The 15,741-nt window shown below is 44.0% G+C and overlaps 2 protein-coding genes across 2 annotated transcripts in view; both read left to right on the top strand.

Annotated features, from left to right (window-relative positions):
- The window catches only part of LOC309550673 (cytosolic phospholipase A2 gamma-like), a gene marked incomplete at its 3' end in the record, with an annotated part of 276,802 nt that overhangs the window by 80,686 nt on the left and 180,375 nt on the right, over nucleotides 1-15,741 (top strand). The gene's annotated exons all lie outside the window — the stretch shown is intronic.
- Nucleotides 1-15,741, top strand: part of LOC309547993 (cytosolic phospholipase A2 gamma-like) — a gene marked incomplete at both ends in the record, with an annotated part of 104,930 nt that overhangs the window by 67,647 nt on the left and 21,542 nt on the right. The window contains one exon of the mRNA XM_082247980.1: nucleotides 7,110-7,205. Within this exon, the coding sequence (XP_082104106.1) occupies nucleotides 7,110-7,205 (96 nt within the window). The remainder of the gene's footprint in view (nucleotides 1-7,109; nucleotides 7,206-15,741) is intronic.

Here is a 15,741-nt window from a genome sequence, read left to right as displayed (position 1 = left end):
AGTGGAGAGGAGAAGCACAGAAACCAAGTTGCATGATGCCCAGTGTGAATTTTCCTCAGTCAGTGATGATTTGGGGAGCCATGTCATCTGCTGATGTTGGTCCACTGTGTTTTATCAAGTCCAAAGTCAGTGCAGCTCTCTAGCAGGAAATTCTAGAGCTCTTCATGCTTCCCTCTGCTGGCCAGCTTTATGGAGATGCTGATTTCATTTTCCAGCAGGACTTGGCCCCGCCCACACTGCCAAACCTACCAATACCTGGTCACATGATCATGGGATCACTGTGCTTGTTTGGCCAGCAAACTCGTGTGACCTAAACACCATGGAGAATCTGTGGGGGATTGTCAAGAGGAAGATGAGAGACACCAGACCCAACAATGCAGAGGAGCTGAAGGCCGCTATCAAAGCAACCTGAGCTTCCATAACACCTCAGCAGTGCCACAGGCTGATCGTCTCCATGCCACGCCGCATTGATGCAGTAATTCATGCAAAAGGATCCCCGACCAAGTATTGGGTACATACTATACTGTACTTGGACAGACTTTTCACTAAGCCAGCATTTCTGTTAGGGATGAGCTTCGAGTTCGAGTCGAAGCTAAGTTTGACTCGAACATTGGATATTCGCCCGTTCGTCGAATGACGAACAAATATGCTTCTTCAAGGGAAATTTGAGCGCCCGCATCCTTAAAGCACTGTGTGCACGCGGCGCGTGCAGTGCGTTATGTGATTGGCCAAAGCAGGCACCCTGACCTCCATGCTTTGGCCAATGAAATCATCTCTGCCATGATAAGACAAAGGCAGGCTGCCTTTAGCCAATCATGGCTCAGGGGCTAAGTACACGCCCCACACCCCTCACGTATCACTAATTTACTATCAGATATATCAGTCTGGATGTCACACCACTTCCTCAAACTCAATCCATCCAAAACCGAACTTGTTAATTTTCCTCCACCACGTGTCTCTTCCCCTGATCTCTCTGTCAAAACGATGGCACAACTATCAGCCCATCCCCGCATGCCAAGGTTCTTGGTGTAGTCCTTGACTCTGAACTCTCCTTCAAGCCCCACATCCAATCACTGTCCAAATCTTGCCACCTCACCCTCCTCAACATCTCCAAAAAGCTCCTAGTTCACTCCCTGGTTATCTCGCGCCTCGACTACTGCAATTCCCTTCTCATTGGCTTACCTCTTCACAGGCTATCCCCCCCTTCAAACCATCATAAATGTTGCTTTCAGACTCATCCACCTTACCAATCGCTTAGTGTCCGCTACTCCTCTCTGTCAATCCCTCCACTGGCTTTCCGACCACCAAACAAATTAAATTCAAAGTACTAACAAAATCTTACAAAGCAATCCACAACAACTCTGCCCCAGCTACATCACTAGCCTAGTCTCAAAATCCCAACCTAATCATTCTCTTCGTTCCTCTCAAAACCTCCTGCTCTCTAGCTACCTCGTCACCTCCTCCCATACTCACCTCCAGGACCTTTCCAGAGCCTTTACAATCCTATGGAACTCCTTACCCCAATCTGTGCCATTATCTCCTACTCTATTAGCTTTTAGACAATCCCTGAAAACCCTCCTCTTCAGAGAAGCCTATCCTACCCATCCCTGAAAACCCTCCTCTTCAGAGAAGCCTATCATACCCATCCCTGAAAACCCTCCTCTTCAGAGAAGCCTATCCTACCCATCCCTGAAAACCCTCCTCTTCAGAGAAGCCTATCCTACCCATCCCTGAAAACCCTCCTCTTCAGAGAAGCCTATCCTACCCATCCATGAAAACCCTCCTCTTCAGAGAAGCCTATCCTACCCATCCCTGAAAACCCTCCTCTTCAGAGAAGCCTATCCTAGCCATCCCTGAAAACCCTCCTCTTCAGAGAAGCCTATCTTACCCACACCTAACAACTATACTTCCATTTTCTCCATCAGCTCATCCCCCACGGTTATTGCCTTTTGTTTCACTTGACCCTCCCTTCTAGATTGTAAGCTCTAACGAGCAGGGCCCTCTAATCCCTCCTGTATTAAATTGTATTGTAACTGTTTTATCTTCCCTCATATTATAAAGTGCTGCACACTATATCAATCCTGTATAATAATAATAATAATAATAATAATAATAAAACTCAGTAATTACAGGAACCTGACAGAGTCATATATACTATACATTCACTTGTAGAGTGATTATTTAAATCTGATTTAAATAAAAAAAAACTTGCACCAGATATTAGCCATTTTGTTTGTTTGGTGATACAACTTATACTTTAATATTCTCATCACAGCTACATTACATATACAGCTTTCAGTTACATTTTACATAATGTATTATTTTTTTCCATTACGTTGAGCAGTGGCAGCCCGTCCATTGGGGGCGCAGGGGCGCTGCCCCCTTCCCCCCCCCCCCATCCATGAATCCGGCCCCCTAATCTACATGCAGGGCGCCGGACGCATGGATTCCAATGGGTTTTTTTTTTAAGCACGTGATTAGAGCCAGAGGCTCTAATAGGCTTCAAAAAAGGGTGGGCTCAGGGCGAAGAGCACTGCGCCCTGAGCCCACACAGTTGTATGACAATAGCGAATTAATGTTTGCTATTATCACACTGATTCTCCTCCCAGCCAATCAGGAAGCATTTGATTGGCTGAAAAGAGACACAATTTTACTGGCCATTGGCCAGGAAGAGAGAGGAGACGCACGGCCGGAGGAGAATCACAGCCACTTAGCCATCCGGGAAGGAGGAGGTAAGAATGCTGGCTGTCCGTCCTGCCATCCGACCCGCGGGGGTGGGGGGGGTGGTGGATTTGCCTGCCAACATTACGGCCGGCCGCCCGGGGGTGGATTTGCCTGCTGGCTTTATGGCCCACCGTCCCGGGGGGGGAGGGGTGGGTTTGCCTGCCGGCCGTCCCGCGAGTGGTGTAGGTTTTGCTCCCCCCCCCCCAAATTATCATGCATCAGCCGCCACTGACGTTGAGTAAAACTCATGAAGGGCAAGAGCTTGAACTGCAAATATATTTCATAAAGCTTTTAGTACTGCAAGCAATAGGAGAGGTACAATATTTACTAATCATTTTAGCAGTATATAACATTCCATCATTCTTAGTATCACATTTGATAAATGTTCCATCCATTCAGAAATACGCATCTGCCGAAAACGGTCTGATATTCTTCTGTACATATCATGTTTGGGGTGATACTGATAAAATCTTCTTTTCCTTTCTCTAGTAATTCCTAAATCCTGGACTGAATCTATACGAGGTATGTAATGCAGGCGATCCGACTCATAAGATGAGGTGATACTAATATCACATTGTTTTATCCAGAGATAACACAGACCCGGCAAACCCCTTAATTACCTGGCATAAACATGTACATGATCATATCCCCCCTTGTTTATTTATACATGGAGATTATATCCCCCCTTATGTATTTATACATGGAGATCATATCCCCCCTTATGTATTTATACATGGTGATCATATCCCCCCCTTATGTATTTATACATAGAGATCATATCCCCCCCTTATGTATTTATTCATGGTGATCATATCCCCCTGTGATGGTGTTCACCATCACTGGAATTTAAGGACAGATGGGTGAGGGGTTGAATTGCTTCATTTTTGTCAGCAAGGTCAATTGTTCCCTTTGCCATGAGGTTTCTGAGCAGGAAGCCACTCCTAATATGGTCATCCCAGGAAGTTCTGAGGAGTCGGACTGTCTGGGGGTGGCTCCCCATTCAACTATTGTCAGGTGGGCTAATGCTAATGACCGCACCTGTTGTCTGCTAAGGGAGGTATTGACACAGAGTAATGTGTATTCAGGGCTCATTAGACAACCATTGTTCTGTGTCTGACTATTGTGTACATTGATTGCCCCCTGGGGCTTCTGTCTCCTTGCATTGGTCAAAGTTATCTGACCAATCACTACTGACTCATTTTCAAGCCCTCATTTGCATTGGTCAAAGCTATCTGACCAATCCCTGTTGACTCATTTCAAGCCCTCATTTGCATGGGTATTCCACTTTCTGTATAAAGTGTGCTGTGTTCTTCCAATAAATTGTCTTCCTGCTTGAACTTACATACAGCCTGCTTGGTGTTTTGTTCTAATGGATTCCGAACGGCACATAGCTGTAGTTCGGATCCCGGATCCTTGGTTGACCGAACCATCAGACGATGCGATCTGCAAGCTGACTGACTAGAAACAGAGGAGTGTCGGGAGAGCGGACATGGCGAGCAAGGGTCTCGTCACACCCCCCTTATGTATTTATACATGGAGATCATACCCCCCCTTATGTATTTATACATGGAGATCATTATCCCCCTTATGTATTTATACATGGAGATCATATCCCCCTTATGTATTTATACATGGAGATCATATCCCCCGTTATCTATTTATACATGGAGATCATATCCCCCCTTATGTATTTATACATGGAGATCATATCCCCCTTATGTATTTATACATGGAGATCATATCCCCCTTATGTATTTATACATGGAGATCATATCCCCCCTTATGTATTCATACATGGAGATCATATCCCCCTTATGTATTTATACATGGAGATCATATCCCCCCTTATGTATTTATACATAGAGATCATATCCCCCGTTATGTATTTATACATGGTGATCATATCCCCCCTTATGTATTCATACATGGAGATCATATCCCCTCTTATGTATTTATACATGGAGATCATATCCCCCTTATGTATTTATACATGGAGATCATATCCCCCCTTATATATTTATACATGGAGATCATATCCCCCCTTATGTATTCATACATTGTTATCATATCCCCTCTTATGTATTTATACATGGAGATCATATCCCTCCTTATGTATTTATACATGGAGATCATATCCCCCCTTATGTATTTATACATGGAGATCATATCCCCCCTTATGTATTTATACATGCTGATCATATCCCCCCCTTTTTGTATTTATACATGGAGATCATATCCCCCCTTATGTATTTATACATAGAGGTCATATCCCCCCTTATGTATTTATACATGGAGATCATATCCCCCTTATGTATTTATACATGGAGATCTTATCCCCCCTTATGTATTTATACATGGAGATCATATCCCCCCTTATGTATTTATACATGGAGATCATATCCCCATTATGTATTTATACATGGTGATCATATCCCCCCTTATGTATTTATACATGGAGATCTTATCCCCCCTTATGTATTTATAAATGGTGATCATTCCCCCCCTTATGTATTTATACATGGAGATCTTATCCCCCCTTATGTATTTTTTATACATGGCGATTATATCCCCCCTTATGTATTTATACATGGTGATCATATCCCCCCTTATGTATTTATACATGGTGATCATATCCCCCCTTATGTATTATACATGGTGATCATATCCCCCTTATGTATTTATACATGGAGATCATATCCCCCCTTATGTATTTATACGTGGTGATCATACCCCCTCTTATGTATTTATACATGGTGATCATATCCCCCCTTATGTATTATACATGGTGATCATATCCCCCCTTATGTATTATACATGGTGATCATATCCCCCATTATGTATTCATACATGGTGATCATATCCCCCCTTATGTATTTATACATGGTGATCATATCCCCCCTTATGTATTTATACATGGTGATCATATCCCCCCTTATGTATTATACATGGTGATCATATCCCCCCTTATGTATTATACATGGTGATCATATCCCCCATTATGTATTCATACATGGTGATCATATCCCCCCTTATGTATTTATACATGGTGATCATATCCCCCTTTATGTATTTATACATAGAGATCATATCCCCCCTTATGTATTTATACATGGAGATCATATACCTCCCTTATGTATTATACATGGTGATCATATCCCCCCTTATGTATTATACATGGTGATCATATCCCCCATTATGTATTCATACATGGTGATCATATCCCCCCTTATGTATTTATACATGGTGATCATATCCCCCTTTATGTATTTATACATAGAGATCATATCCCCCCTTATGTATTTATACATGGAGATCATATCCCCCCTTATGTATTTATACATGGTGATCATATCCCCCCTTATGTATTTATACATGGTGATCATATCCCCCTTTATGTATTTATACATAGAGATCATATCCCCCCTTATGTATTTATACATGGAGATCATACCCCCCTTATGTATTTATACATGGAGATCATATCCCCCTTTATGTATTTATACATAGAGATCATATCCCCCCTTATGTATTTATACATAGAGATCATATCCCCCCTTATGTATTTATACATGGGGATCATACCCCCCCCCCCCCCTTAAGTTTGTGGTATTTAATGATGAAATTGATTCATACCAGAAATAAATCCAATGTAATTTGGGGGTCAAACACACTTCCTCTTCATCAGGGGTTTGGAAATCGGACTCAGGTAAGTGAATACAAAATAGATTTGTGATTTACAGCTTGGATCATTTTCAGGGGGCCAGGTTAAGCCCGGTGTTAGTTATTGCCTTAATGTGAATGCCCCTGAAATGCCTGACAAGGGAGGGAATGTTGAACTGATCTGGAAATATCCTTATGTTTTTCTCTAGCCTTGATGAAGGGGGTGTTTTTAGACCACCAAAACACATTGGATACTCTTTCTTTTTCTCCCTTGACCTTTACTGATATAAAGTCGTATCTGGAAAACCCCGGACTCTTGGTTGCTTGTTTGGTGCTCCCATCAACACCGTGTTTAGCATTGGTGTGAAACTTCAATTTCCAGGTTTGTTACATTACACTACAAGCCAAGGAGACCGTGGAGATCCTCGGGGGTATAGAAGCCTCCTGCCCAGTAATGAGATAAGTTCATGAACATCAGTATTATAAGTAATACCTGCAAGATAACCCTACGGTTCCACATTCCTCAAATATTGGAAATTCTCCGCAGTGTATGGTAAAAGATGGCGCTGCCTGGTGAAGTATTTAGAAGGGGGGGAGGGGGGGGGGTACATTTACATGTGGTTAATGTGCCCTTTTTCGCACGAAGGTAATACTGCAAACATTTTCCCTTGTCTGACAATGGTAACAGGTTGCTTCAAGACAGCGTATTTTTTTCTCTTCTCTAGATGTCCTTAACAATGTCAAAGTGATGAAGAATATCGCATCTTGTCTGACGGCCTGGAAATGGGGAACGATAAATAATTTCCTCTACAAATACAAACGTGAGCATATGTGTGACATTGTAACAATAATAAGAAACAATACATGACATTGTCTATTACAGAGATAAAATGGTGAAGGTTACCTCGAATAGCTATTAAAAAAAAAGCTCATTAGATCCACCTTAACCGCCTGCCGAACGCCGCAAGTACATATACTGCAGCGGTCAGCCCCGGCCAGGCAAAGTGACGTATCGGTACGTCACTAGCCTGTGAGCCAATAGCAGGCGAGCGCGCACCGCCGGAGGCGCGCTCCCGCCCCGGCTCGTTCCCTAACAAGTCAGCGCGTGTGACTGGCGGACCCGATGTCCGCCGGTCACTCGCGATCTCCCGCTGGAGAGGGAGAAAGGCAGGCGGCTGATGTAAACAAAGCCGCCTGTCATTCTCCCTGGTGTAACTGCAGAGATCATACGGTCCTGCTATGTAGGACCGTAGATCTCTGCTGTTACATGTAAAGCCACATCCCTGCACAGTTAGAAGCACACCCCTAGGGACACACTTAACCCCTCCTTCCCCAATAAATTAACCCCTTCCCTGCCATATGCATAGCACTGATTACTGTAGTAATGTCACTGGTACCCCCAAAAGTGTCAAAAATGTCAGTCAAGGGTCCGATCTGTCCGCCGCAATGTCGCAGTCCCACAAAAAAAATCGCAAATCGCCGCCATTACTCGTTAAAAAAAAACAACAAAAATGACAAAAATCTTTCCCTTAGTAAACGCAATAACTTTTGCGCAAACCAATCAAAATACGCTTATTGTGATTTTTTTTTACCAAACATATGTAGCAGAAAACAAATTAGCCAAAAATGTTAAAAAATGTAGATTTTTAAATTTTTTGGGGGGGAATTTCATATAAAAAAAAATATTGTTATTTTTGCAAAATTGACGCTCTTTTTTTGTTTATAGCGCATGATCAAAAAAAATTGCACAGGTGATCAAATACCACCAAAAAAAAGCTCAGTTTGTGGGAAAAAAGGACGTCAATTTCGTTTTGGTACAGCGTCGCAAGACGTTAAAGTCACGCAGTGCTGAATCGCAAAATAGGCCCTGGTCAGGAAGGGGGTAAAATCTTCCGAGTGCTGAAAAACCAAAAAAGTGACTTAAATAAAAACTAAAATACAAATTGAGTAAAAAAAATGAACCCTGTAAAAAGCAAATATAAATAAGTAGACACTCCGTGTTGAAATGTGAAATAAATCCTTCAAAGAAAGTCCATCTTCAATGTGTTTTAAGAGAAATCCTCTTCCATTCAAACATTTAATGATCACACCGCACCAAATGATAATGAGCCACCACTCCCCCATCGGGTGTACACTCACCAAATAGAGTTGCCCCACACTTTCATGCTTGGCAAATCAGGGGCTGACTGGCAACTTTCGGGCCATGGGGAAAGTACAAACCAGAGGCCCATGGTGCAGGAACTTGGCCTTCCTCCCGCTCTCGCTCTTCCCAGCCTCCTCCTGACCACCATTCTAGGCTGAAGCTTCGCTCCAGGTACTCTCTACTCACCGGCCAAATCCAGGTTCCCGACCTGGTCAGCAGGGAGCAGTTGGGGGGGGGGGGGCAGTTGGGGAAAGCTCGTCTGGGCTGCCTGGGGGAGGAGAATCTCCAGTGGGGCATGGAACTGGCCTCTGCTCAGACACAGTTTACACCAGTGGTTCTTAACCTGGGTTCGATCGAACCCCAGGGGTTCGGTGAGTCAGTCTCGGGGGTTCGGCGGAGGTCAAGACACACCCTACTCATATGATTCGTGATGACACACCCCGCTCATTGGCTGCAGGTGATCACGCAACATCACTTGGCCTATCTGTGCTGCAGGGAATTTGGCGCGCCCAGTAGTCGAATTGTAACTGTCGTGATGGTACGTCGTGTGATTTCTTTCTTAATATTTGAATCCCTTCATACTAGCTATGTCGAGCAAAAAAAGAAAGTGGTTGGACCAATATGTACAATATGGATTCACATGTATAACGGAACGTGTTGGGAGTCAGCGTCCTAACTGCATGATTTGCGATGCCAAGTTGAGCAATTCTAGTCTAGCACCGGCAAAACTAAGAAAACACTTCCTTAAGCTGCATGGAGATGGAAAATACAAGAACACAACGCTCGCTGAATTCAAGCTGAGGAGAGCCAGATTCGATGAAAAGGCTAGTCTGCCTGTTCTCGGCTTTGTACCCATCAACAAACCGATCCTCATAGCATCGTACGAAGTTGCTTACCTGATCGCAAAGCAGGGCAAACCACACCCCATTGGTGAAACACTCATAAAACCAGCTGTGTTTTGAATTTGAAAAAATCATATTTTATTTTTCCAATTAAGAAGGGTTCGGTGAATGCGCATATGAAACTGGTGGGGTTCAGTACCTCCAACAAGGTTAAGAACCACTGGTTTACACCATCCATGCTGGGGGGGGGGGGAGGTCTGTGCTTTGTCCTTGCCTTCACCCGGCACGCAGTAGGTCAGCAGTGGAGACTTTTTACTTCTCTTCACCAAGAATCCTCAGGGCATGTCTGTGGCAGAAACAGTGAAGCCTTTTTACGGAGCATCAGAACGGCCCGGGGGGGGGGGGGACATTTGCCCCCCTGGCCCAGTCCTCCCCTGTGGCAAGTAAGCCTTGACATCCTTAGGGTTAACCAATCCAACCACGGCAGTTTCCAGAACAAACAGGCAATACCAAAGGTGAGTTCTCATACAGGCGAAGAAGAAAAGAGAACGCCACTAGTGCAATAATGTTTAAAACAAATTAAAATCTCTCCCATTTAACTCATGTCACAAAAATATAGAATGCTTTGAATAGTCTGCATCACTTAACTAATCTGTGTCCCAGTGAAGGGGAACTAGGTAAGCTGCATCTCACCTGACCACTCGTTCTTGCCTCTCAGAACATCACTTCCGGTTGATTGTAATGCATCACTTCCGGTTTCTGTACAGCCACGTCCCCATGCATTTCACCATTACAAATTCCTCCTGGGATTGGCTGCACAGCTCGGCAACCTCCTATATATACAAACAAGCATGCAAATCATTAACCCATTTCTCTATAGTGCAATCTTGGAGCCCATGCAAAACACTTAGGCTCCATGTACACGGGACGTTGTAAATGGCCGTTTAGGAGCAGTTGGGCGTTTTTTTCAGAAGCCCCTGAACGCAGCTCCATGTTATCTTCTCTGTCAATGTACACATGGTCGTTTACAGTCATTTGCAGGCAGTTGAGTTCAGGGACATTTTTTGGAACGCAATTATTTGCGTTCGAACGTGTGTTTCCCGGCGTTTCAAACGCAAAAACGGGACCGAACGCGACCGAACGCGATGAAGTACGTTCAGCCACGTTCTACGTTTTTTTTCTTCCATTCAAAATAAATGGTTCCCTATGGGAGCCTATTGATTTGAATGGAAGTCGCACCGCAAGTCGGATGACGTCATCTGTGACATGAGGGGGCGGGGCTTCCCGATGACGTCACCTGGCGACCACGCCCACAATGGCTATATAACAAGCTGCAGAGACCGGAGACCGGCATAATCACTGGGGACAGCGTCGGAGGAGGACCGGAGGAAGAAGAAGAGCCAAGGGCAAAAGGGCAGAAGATTGGACAGCAGAAGAGTGGACAGCAAAAAAGCAGAAGACAAGAAGAGTGGAGAGGGAGAAGGAGAAGACCAGAGCGGAGTAGTCCGGATGAAGATTTTTAATAAACTTTCCAAAACGTCTCCTGTCGTTATTTACATACACTGCCTTTTATGGGGTGAATGGGTAGGGGTACAGTGTACCCCATACGCATTCACATAGGGAGAGGGTCCAGGATCTGGGGGGCCCCTTGTTAAAGGGGGCTTCCAGATTCCGATGAGCCCCCTGCCCGCAGACCCCCACAACCACCAGCCAGGGTTGTGGGGATGAGGCCCTTGTCCCCATCAACATGGGGGCAAGGTGCTTTGAGGTGGGGGGTGCAGAGCTCCCCCTACCCCAAAGTACCAACTCCCCCCATGTTGAGGGCATGTGGCCTGGTATGGTCCGGGGGGTGGGGCCGCTCGCTCGTCCCCTCCCCCTTCCTGCCCTACCGGGCTGCGTGCTCGGATAAGGGAACTGGTTTTTCCGGGTATTTTGAGTGGAAATGGCGAATCAGTCTAGGGGCATGTATATCGGAGATATCCAGCCAGGTGTCGTCTTGGGGCCCATAGTTCTTCCATCGTACTAGATATTGGAGTCTTCTTCTATGGATACGAGAATCCAGAATCTCCTTTATCTCAAATTCTTCTCCGCCTTCAACTTGTACAGGAGGTGGAGGTGGGATGGTAGGCCTTATTCCTTGGTTAGGAACATGGGGCTTTAGTAACGACACATGGAAGATGGGATGTATCTTGAGGTCTGTTGGTAATGTGAGTTGTACTGCAGCTTTTCCAATAAGCTTCTCTATTGGGAAAGGTCCCAGGAATAACGGTCCAAGTTTTTTACTAGGGATCTTTAATCTCAGATTTTTTGTAGAAAGCCAGACAAGATCCCCAATGGTATATTGGGGAGAGGGTTTTCTCCGAAGGTCGTAGTACCTCTTTTGTTGGCTATGAGCATGTGAGATGGTGGTGTTGAGTAAACCCAGGGAATCCTTTATTTGGGTAAGATAATCAGAGGCCACTGGATTACTTGATGGCAAGATACGTGGTGGAAGAAGTGTGGGATGAAACCCATAGTTTAAGTAGAATGGACTTTGTTTAGTAGTGCTGTGGGTCGCGTTGTTATAGGCGAATTCCGCCAGAGGGAGGAGGTCCACCCAATCGTCCTGTAGATATGAAGTATAGCAACGTAGATATTGCTCAATGCACTGGTTAACTCTTTCTGTCTGTCCGTTGGTCTGAGGGTGGTAAGGAGAAGTAAGTTTTCGCTCTATTCGTAGTATCTGACATAGAGCTTGCCAAAACTTTGAGATGAACTGTGAACCACGGTCAGACAGAAGTGTTTTTGGAATACCATATAACTTAAAGACATGTTTCACAAGTAATTCCGCTGTTTGTTTGGATGAAGGTAGTCTTCGGATAGGAGTGAAATGTGCCATCTTGGTCAGATGGTCCACTGACACTAAAATGGTGTTGAATCCTTTGGAAGGTGGTAGTTCCACTATAAAGTGTAAGGATACCACTTCCCATGGAACCTGGGGTATTGGTAAACTACAAAGTAGACCCGATGGTTTTGTAGTGTCAATTTTGGACCTTGCACAGATGTCACAAGATGAAACGAACTTTTTTACGGTCGTCTTCATGTCAGGCCACCAAAACTGCCTAGTAAGTAGATTGAATGTTTTAGTCATACCCATATGTCCTGCCATATGTACATCATGCGACAATTCCAAGATCTTGGTTCGCATAGTAGGGGGTATGTATAATTTATCGTTGTAGTAGAGGAAGCCTTCTGCATCAGCATTCAGTTGTGGTGGAGGTGAGTCCAGTCCTATGCTGTGCAAAATCTCTTCCTTCAGGGAACGGACAACACCGATAATACGTTCATAGGGTATTATAGGAACTGAGGGAACCTCGGCGTAGCCATCCTCGGTTAATCGTGAAAGCGCATCCGCTTTTTTATTTTTGTCTGCAGGCGTGTAGGTCACTAGAAAATTAAATCTCAAAAAGAATAACGACCATCGTACCTGCCGGTGGGAAAGAGTTCTATTAGTCTGAAGGTATTGAAGGTTTTTGTGATCAGTATATATAAGGATTGGCAATCGAGTACCCTCAAGTAGATGTCGCCAATTCTCTAATGCCAGTTTTATGGCTAGCAACTCTTTTTCACCCACTGGGTAGTTCACCTCGGGGCTGCTTAATGACTTTGAGAAGAAAGCAACTGGGTGAAGTGGTGAAGTGTTTGTTGGTCGTTGTGAGAGAACTGCTCCTACTGCCATATTTGACGCATCTACCTCCAAGATGTATTGAAGGGATGGGTCTGGATGGCGTAGTATGGGAGCAGAAGTAAAGCTTGATTTCAACAAGCAGAAAGCTCCATTTGCTTCTTCTGACCATTTGAATGGTTTTTTTGTACTTGTGAGTTGTGTGAGAGGTCTCACAATAGCAGAGAAGTTCTTGATGAACTTTCTATAGTAGTTAGAGAATCCGAGGAATCTTTGTAATGCTTTGCGAGTTGTTGGCACAGGCCAATCCAGAATGCAGGATATTTTGCTCATGTCCATTTTGATTCCATTTTTGGATATAATGTATCCTAGGAATAGTACCTCCTCTTTATGAAATAAACATTTTTTTGATTTAACATATAAGTTATGTGTAAGTAGTCTTGACAATACGAGTCTTACATGTTTTATGTGCTCAGGTAAGGAATGAGAATAAATAAGTATATCGTCCAAATATACTACAACACAAACATCAAGCAAGTCTCTGAATATATCATTTATAAATCGTTGGAAGGCTGCGGGAGCATTACACAACCCAAATGGCATCACAAGGTACTCAAACAGTCCGTATCTGGTTCTGAATGCTGTCTTCCATTCATCCCCGTCACGGATTCAAATTAAATTGTATGCCCCTTTTAGGTCCAATTTCGAAAAGTATGAAGCTCCGCGCATTTGTTCTATAAGTTCAGGAATAAGCGGTAAAGGATAACGATCCTTTATTGTAATGGTATTTAATTGTCTGAAATCAATAATAGGCCTGAGACTTGAATCCTTATTGTGGACAAAGAAGAGTCCTGCAGCAGTGGAGGAAGTAGAAGGTCTGATGAATCCTTTCGCCAAATTTTCATCCAAGTATTCCTTGAGATGAGAGAGTTCATCCTGTGAAAGAGGATAAACGTGACCGAAAGGCAATTTGCTATTAGGGAGTAGATCGATACAACAATCATAGTCCCTATGGGGAGGCAACATTTGAGCGTTTTTCTCAAGGAAGACTTCCGACAAATCCTGATAACATATTGGTATAATCTCATCCGACACCACAGAGAGGATCCTTCCATGTGATGAGAGATTACACGTGGTTTCACAGTAGTGAGAAGAGAAGGTTAAAGTTCTTGTTTTCCAATCGATGATAGGTTGATGTATGTGTAACCAGGGAAGTCCCAAAATAATGGGAAAATGTGGTGAGGTTAGTACATCAAAAGTGGTGGTCTCCACATGAGATTTGTCAGCAGTGACAAGGAGTGCCTGTGTCTGATTGGTGATGGGACCAGAGGATAACGGAATACCGTTAATGAAACTAACAGAGACAGGTTTAAGTTTTGAAATAATAGGTATTTTATTTAAGGTAACAAAACAAGTATCAATGTAGTTTCCACAAGATCCTGTGTCAATCATAGCCTTGGTGGTGATCCTAGTTTGGTCCCACTGTAATGTCAAATGAATAAAAAGATAAGGATTAGAAAAGGAAGTTGTTAGTCCCCCTAGCAAGACATTTGAACACTCACCCTCTTTTTTGCAGACAAGGGGACAGCCGCTTATCAAATGATCCGGGGATGCGCAGTACATGCAGAGATGTTCGGTTTTCCTCCTGGCTCGTTCGGAAAAGGTCAAAGGTGGACGTATCATTCCTACCTCCATAGGAGTAGGGTCAGCAGGCGACATCTGAGAAGGTCTGGACAATGGCAATCCCATCCTCTCAGCCTTTCTTTCTCGTAGTCGTCTATCAATATTGATACTGGTCTGTATCAGGCCATCCAAGGTGTCAGGTAAATCCGCTCGGGCGAGCTCGTCTTTAACGGCTTCTGATAGGCCGAGTCTGAACTGCGTTCGCAAGGATGTGTCGTTCCACCCTGAATCAAGGGACCATCTTTTGAAATCTGCCACAAAGTCCTCAACAGGTCTCCTTCCTTGTTTTAAAGCCCTCAATTGGGTATCAGCAGTACTCTGCCTATTGGGGTCTTCATATAAACTAGCGAGTTGCGCTAGGAATAAAGGATAGGAGTTAAGAAGTGGGTCATCTTTCTCAAAGAGAGAGTCTGCCCAGGCCCGGGGGTCACCCGTCAAATAGGAAATAGCGGTACAGACTTTGATTTGGTCAGTGGGGTAGGTATGAGGTCTCAACAAGAAAAGCAATCAACATGCGTTTTTAAATTCACGAAATTTACTCCGATCACCAGTAAACACTAGAGGAGGCTTTATCTTAGGTTCACGGGGCTGAGCAGCAGAGAGCTGCGCAAGACGGCCAACCTGCTGTCTTAAAGCCTGATTTTTGTTTTTTACCTCTGTAAGAGCAAGTATCAATGCATCTACTTGTTGTTTTAATTGCATTACTTGAGTGGACAATTCTGCTGAATCCATATTTTTTTTTTTTAAGGCTCGTTCAATCTGTAACGCTCATGCGTTTTTTGTTAGTGAATGGATTTGCAGCTGCAGAATTGTTACACTCAGTAGTCGTGTAGAGATTCTGTTGAACAACATATCCAACTCTCAGGACTTCATCACCGTGCACAGCCTGTTATGCAATATACATACACTCAATATGATGTTCCTGGAGTGATAGAATATATGATAGTATAGGGGTGAGAGACAGGCGATAATATGGTGAGCACTCAGTAATAGTATTCAGGAGAGTGGTAGGTGATGGTAGTATG

Source organism: Pelophylax lessonae, assembly GCF_965119305.1.
Source record: "Pelophylax lessonae genome assembly, chromosome: 1".
Taxonomy (NCBI): Eukaryota; Metazoa; Chordata; class Amphibia; order Anura; family Ranidae; genus Pelophylax; species Pelophylax lessonae.
Note: the sequence above shows the minus strand (reverse complement) of the source record. Positions and strands in the feature narration are given on the sequence as shown.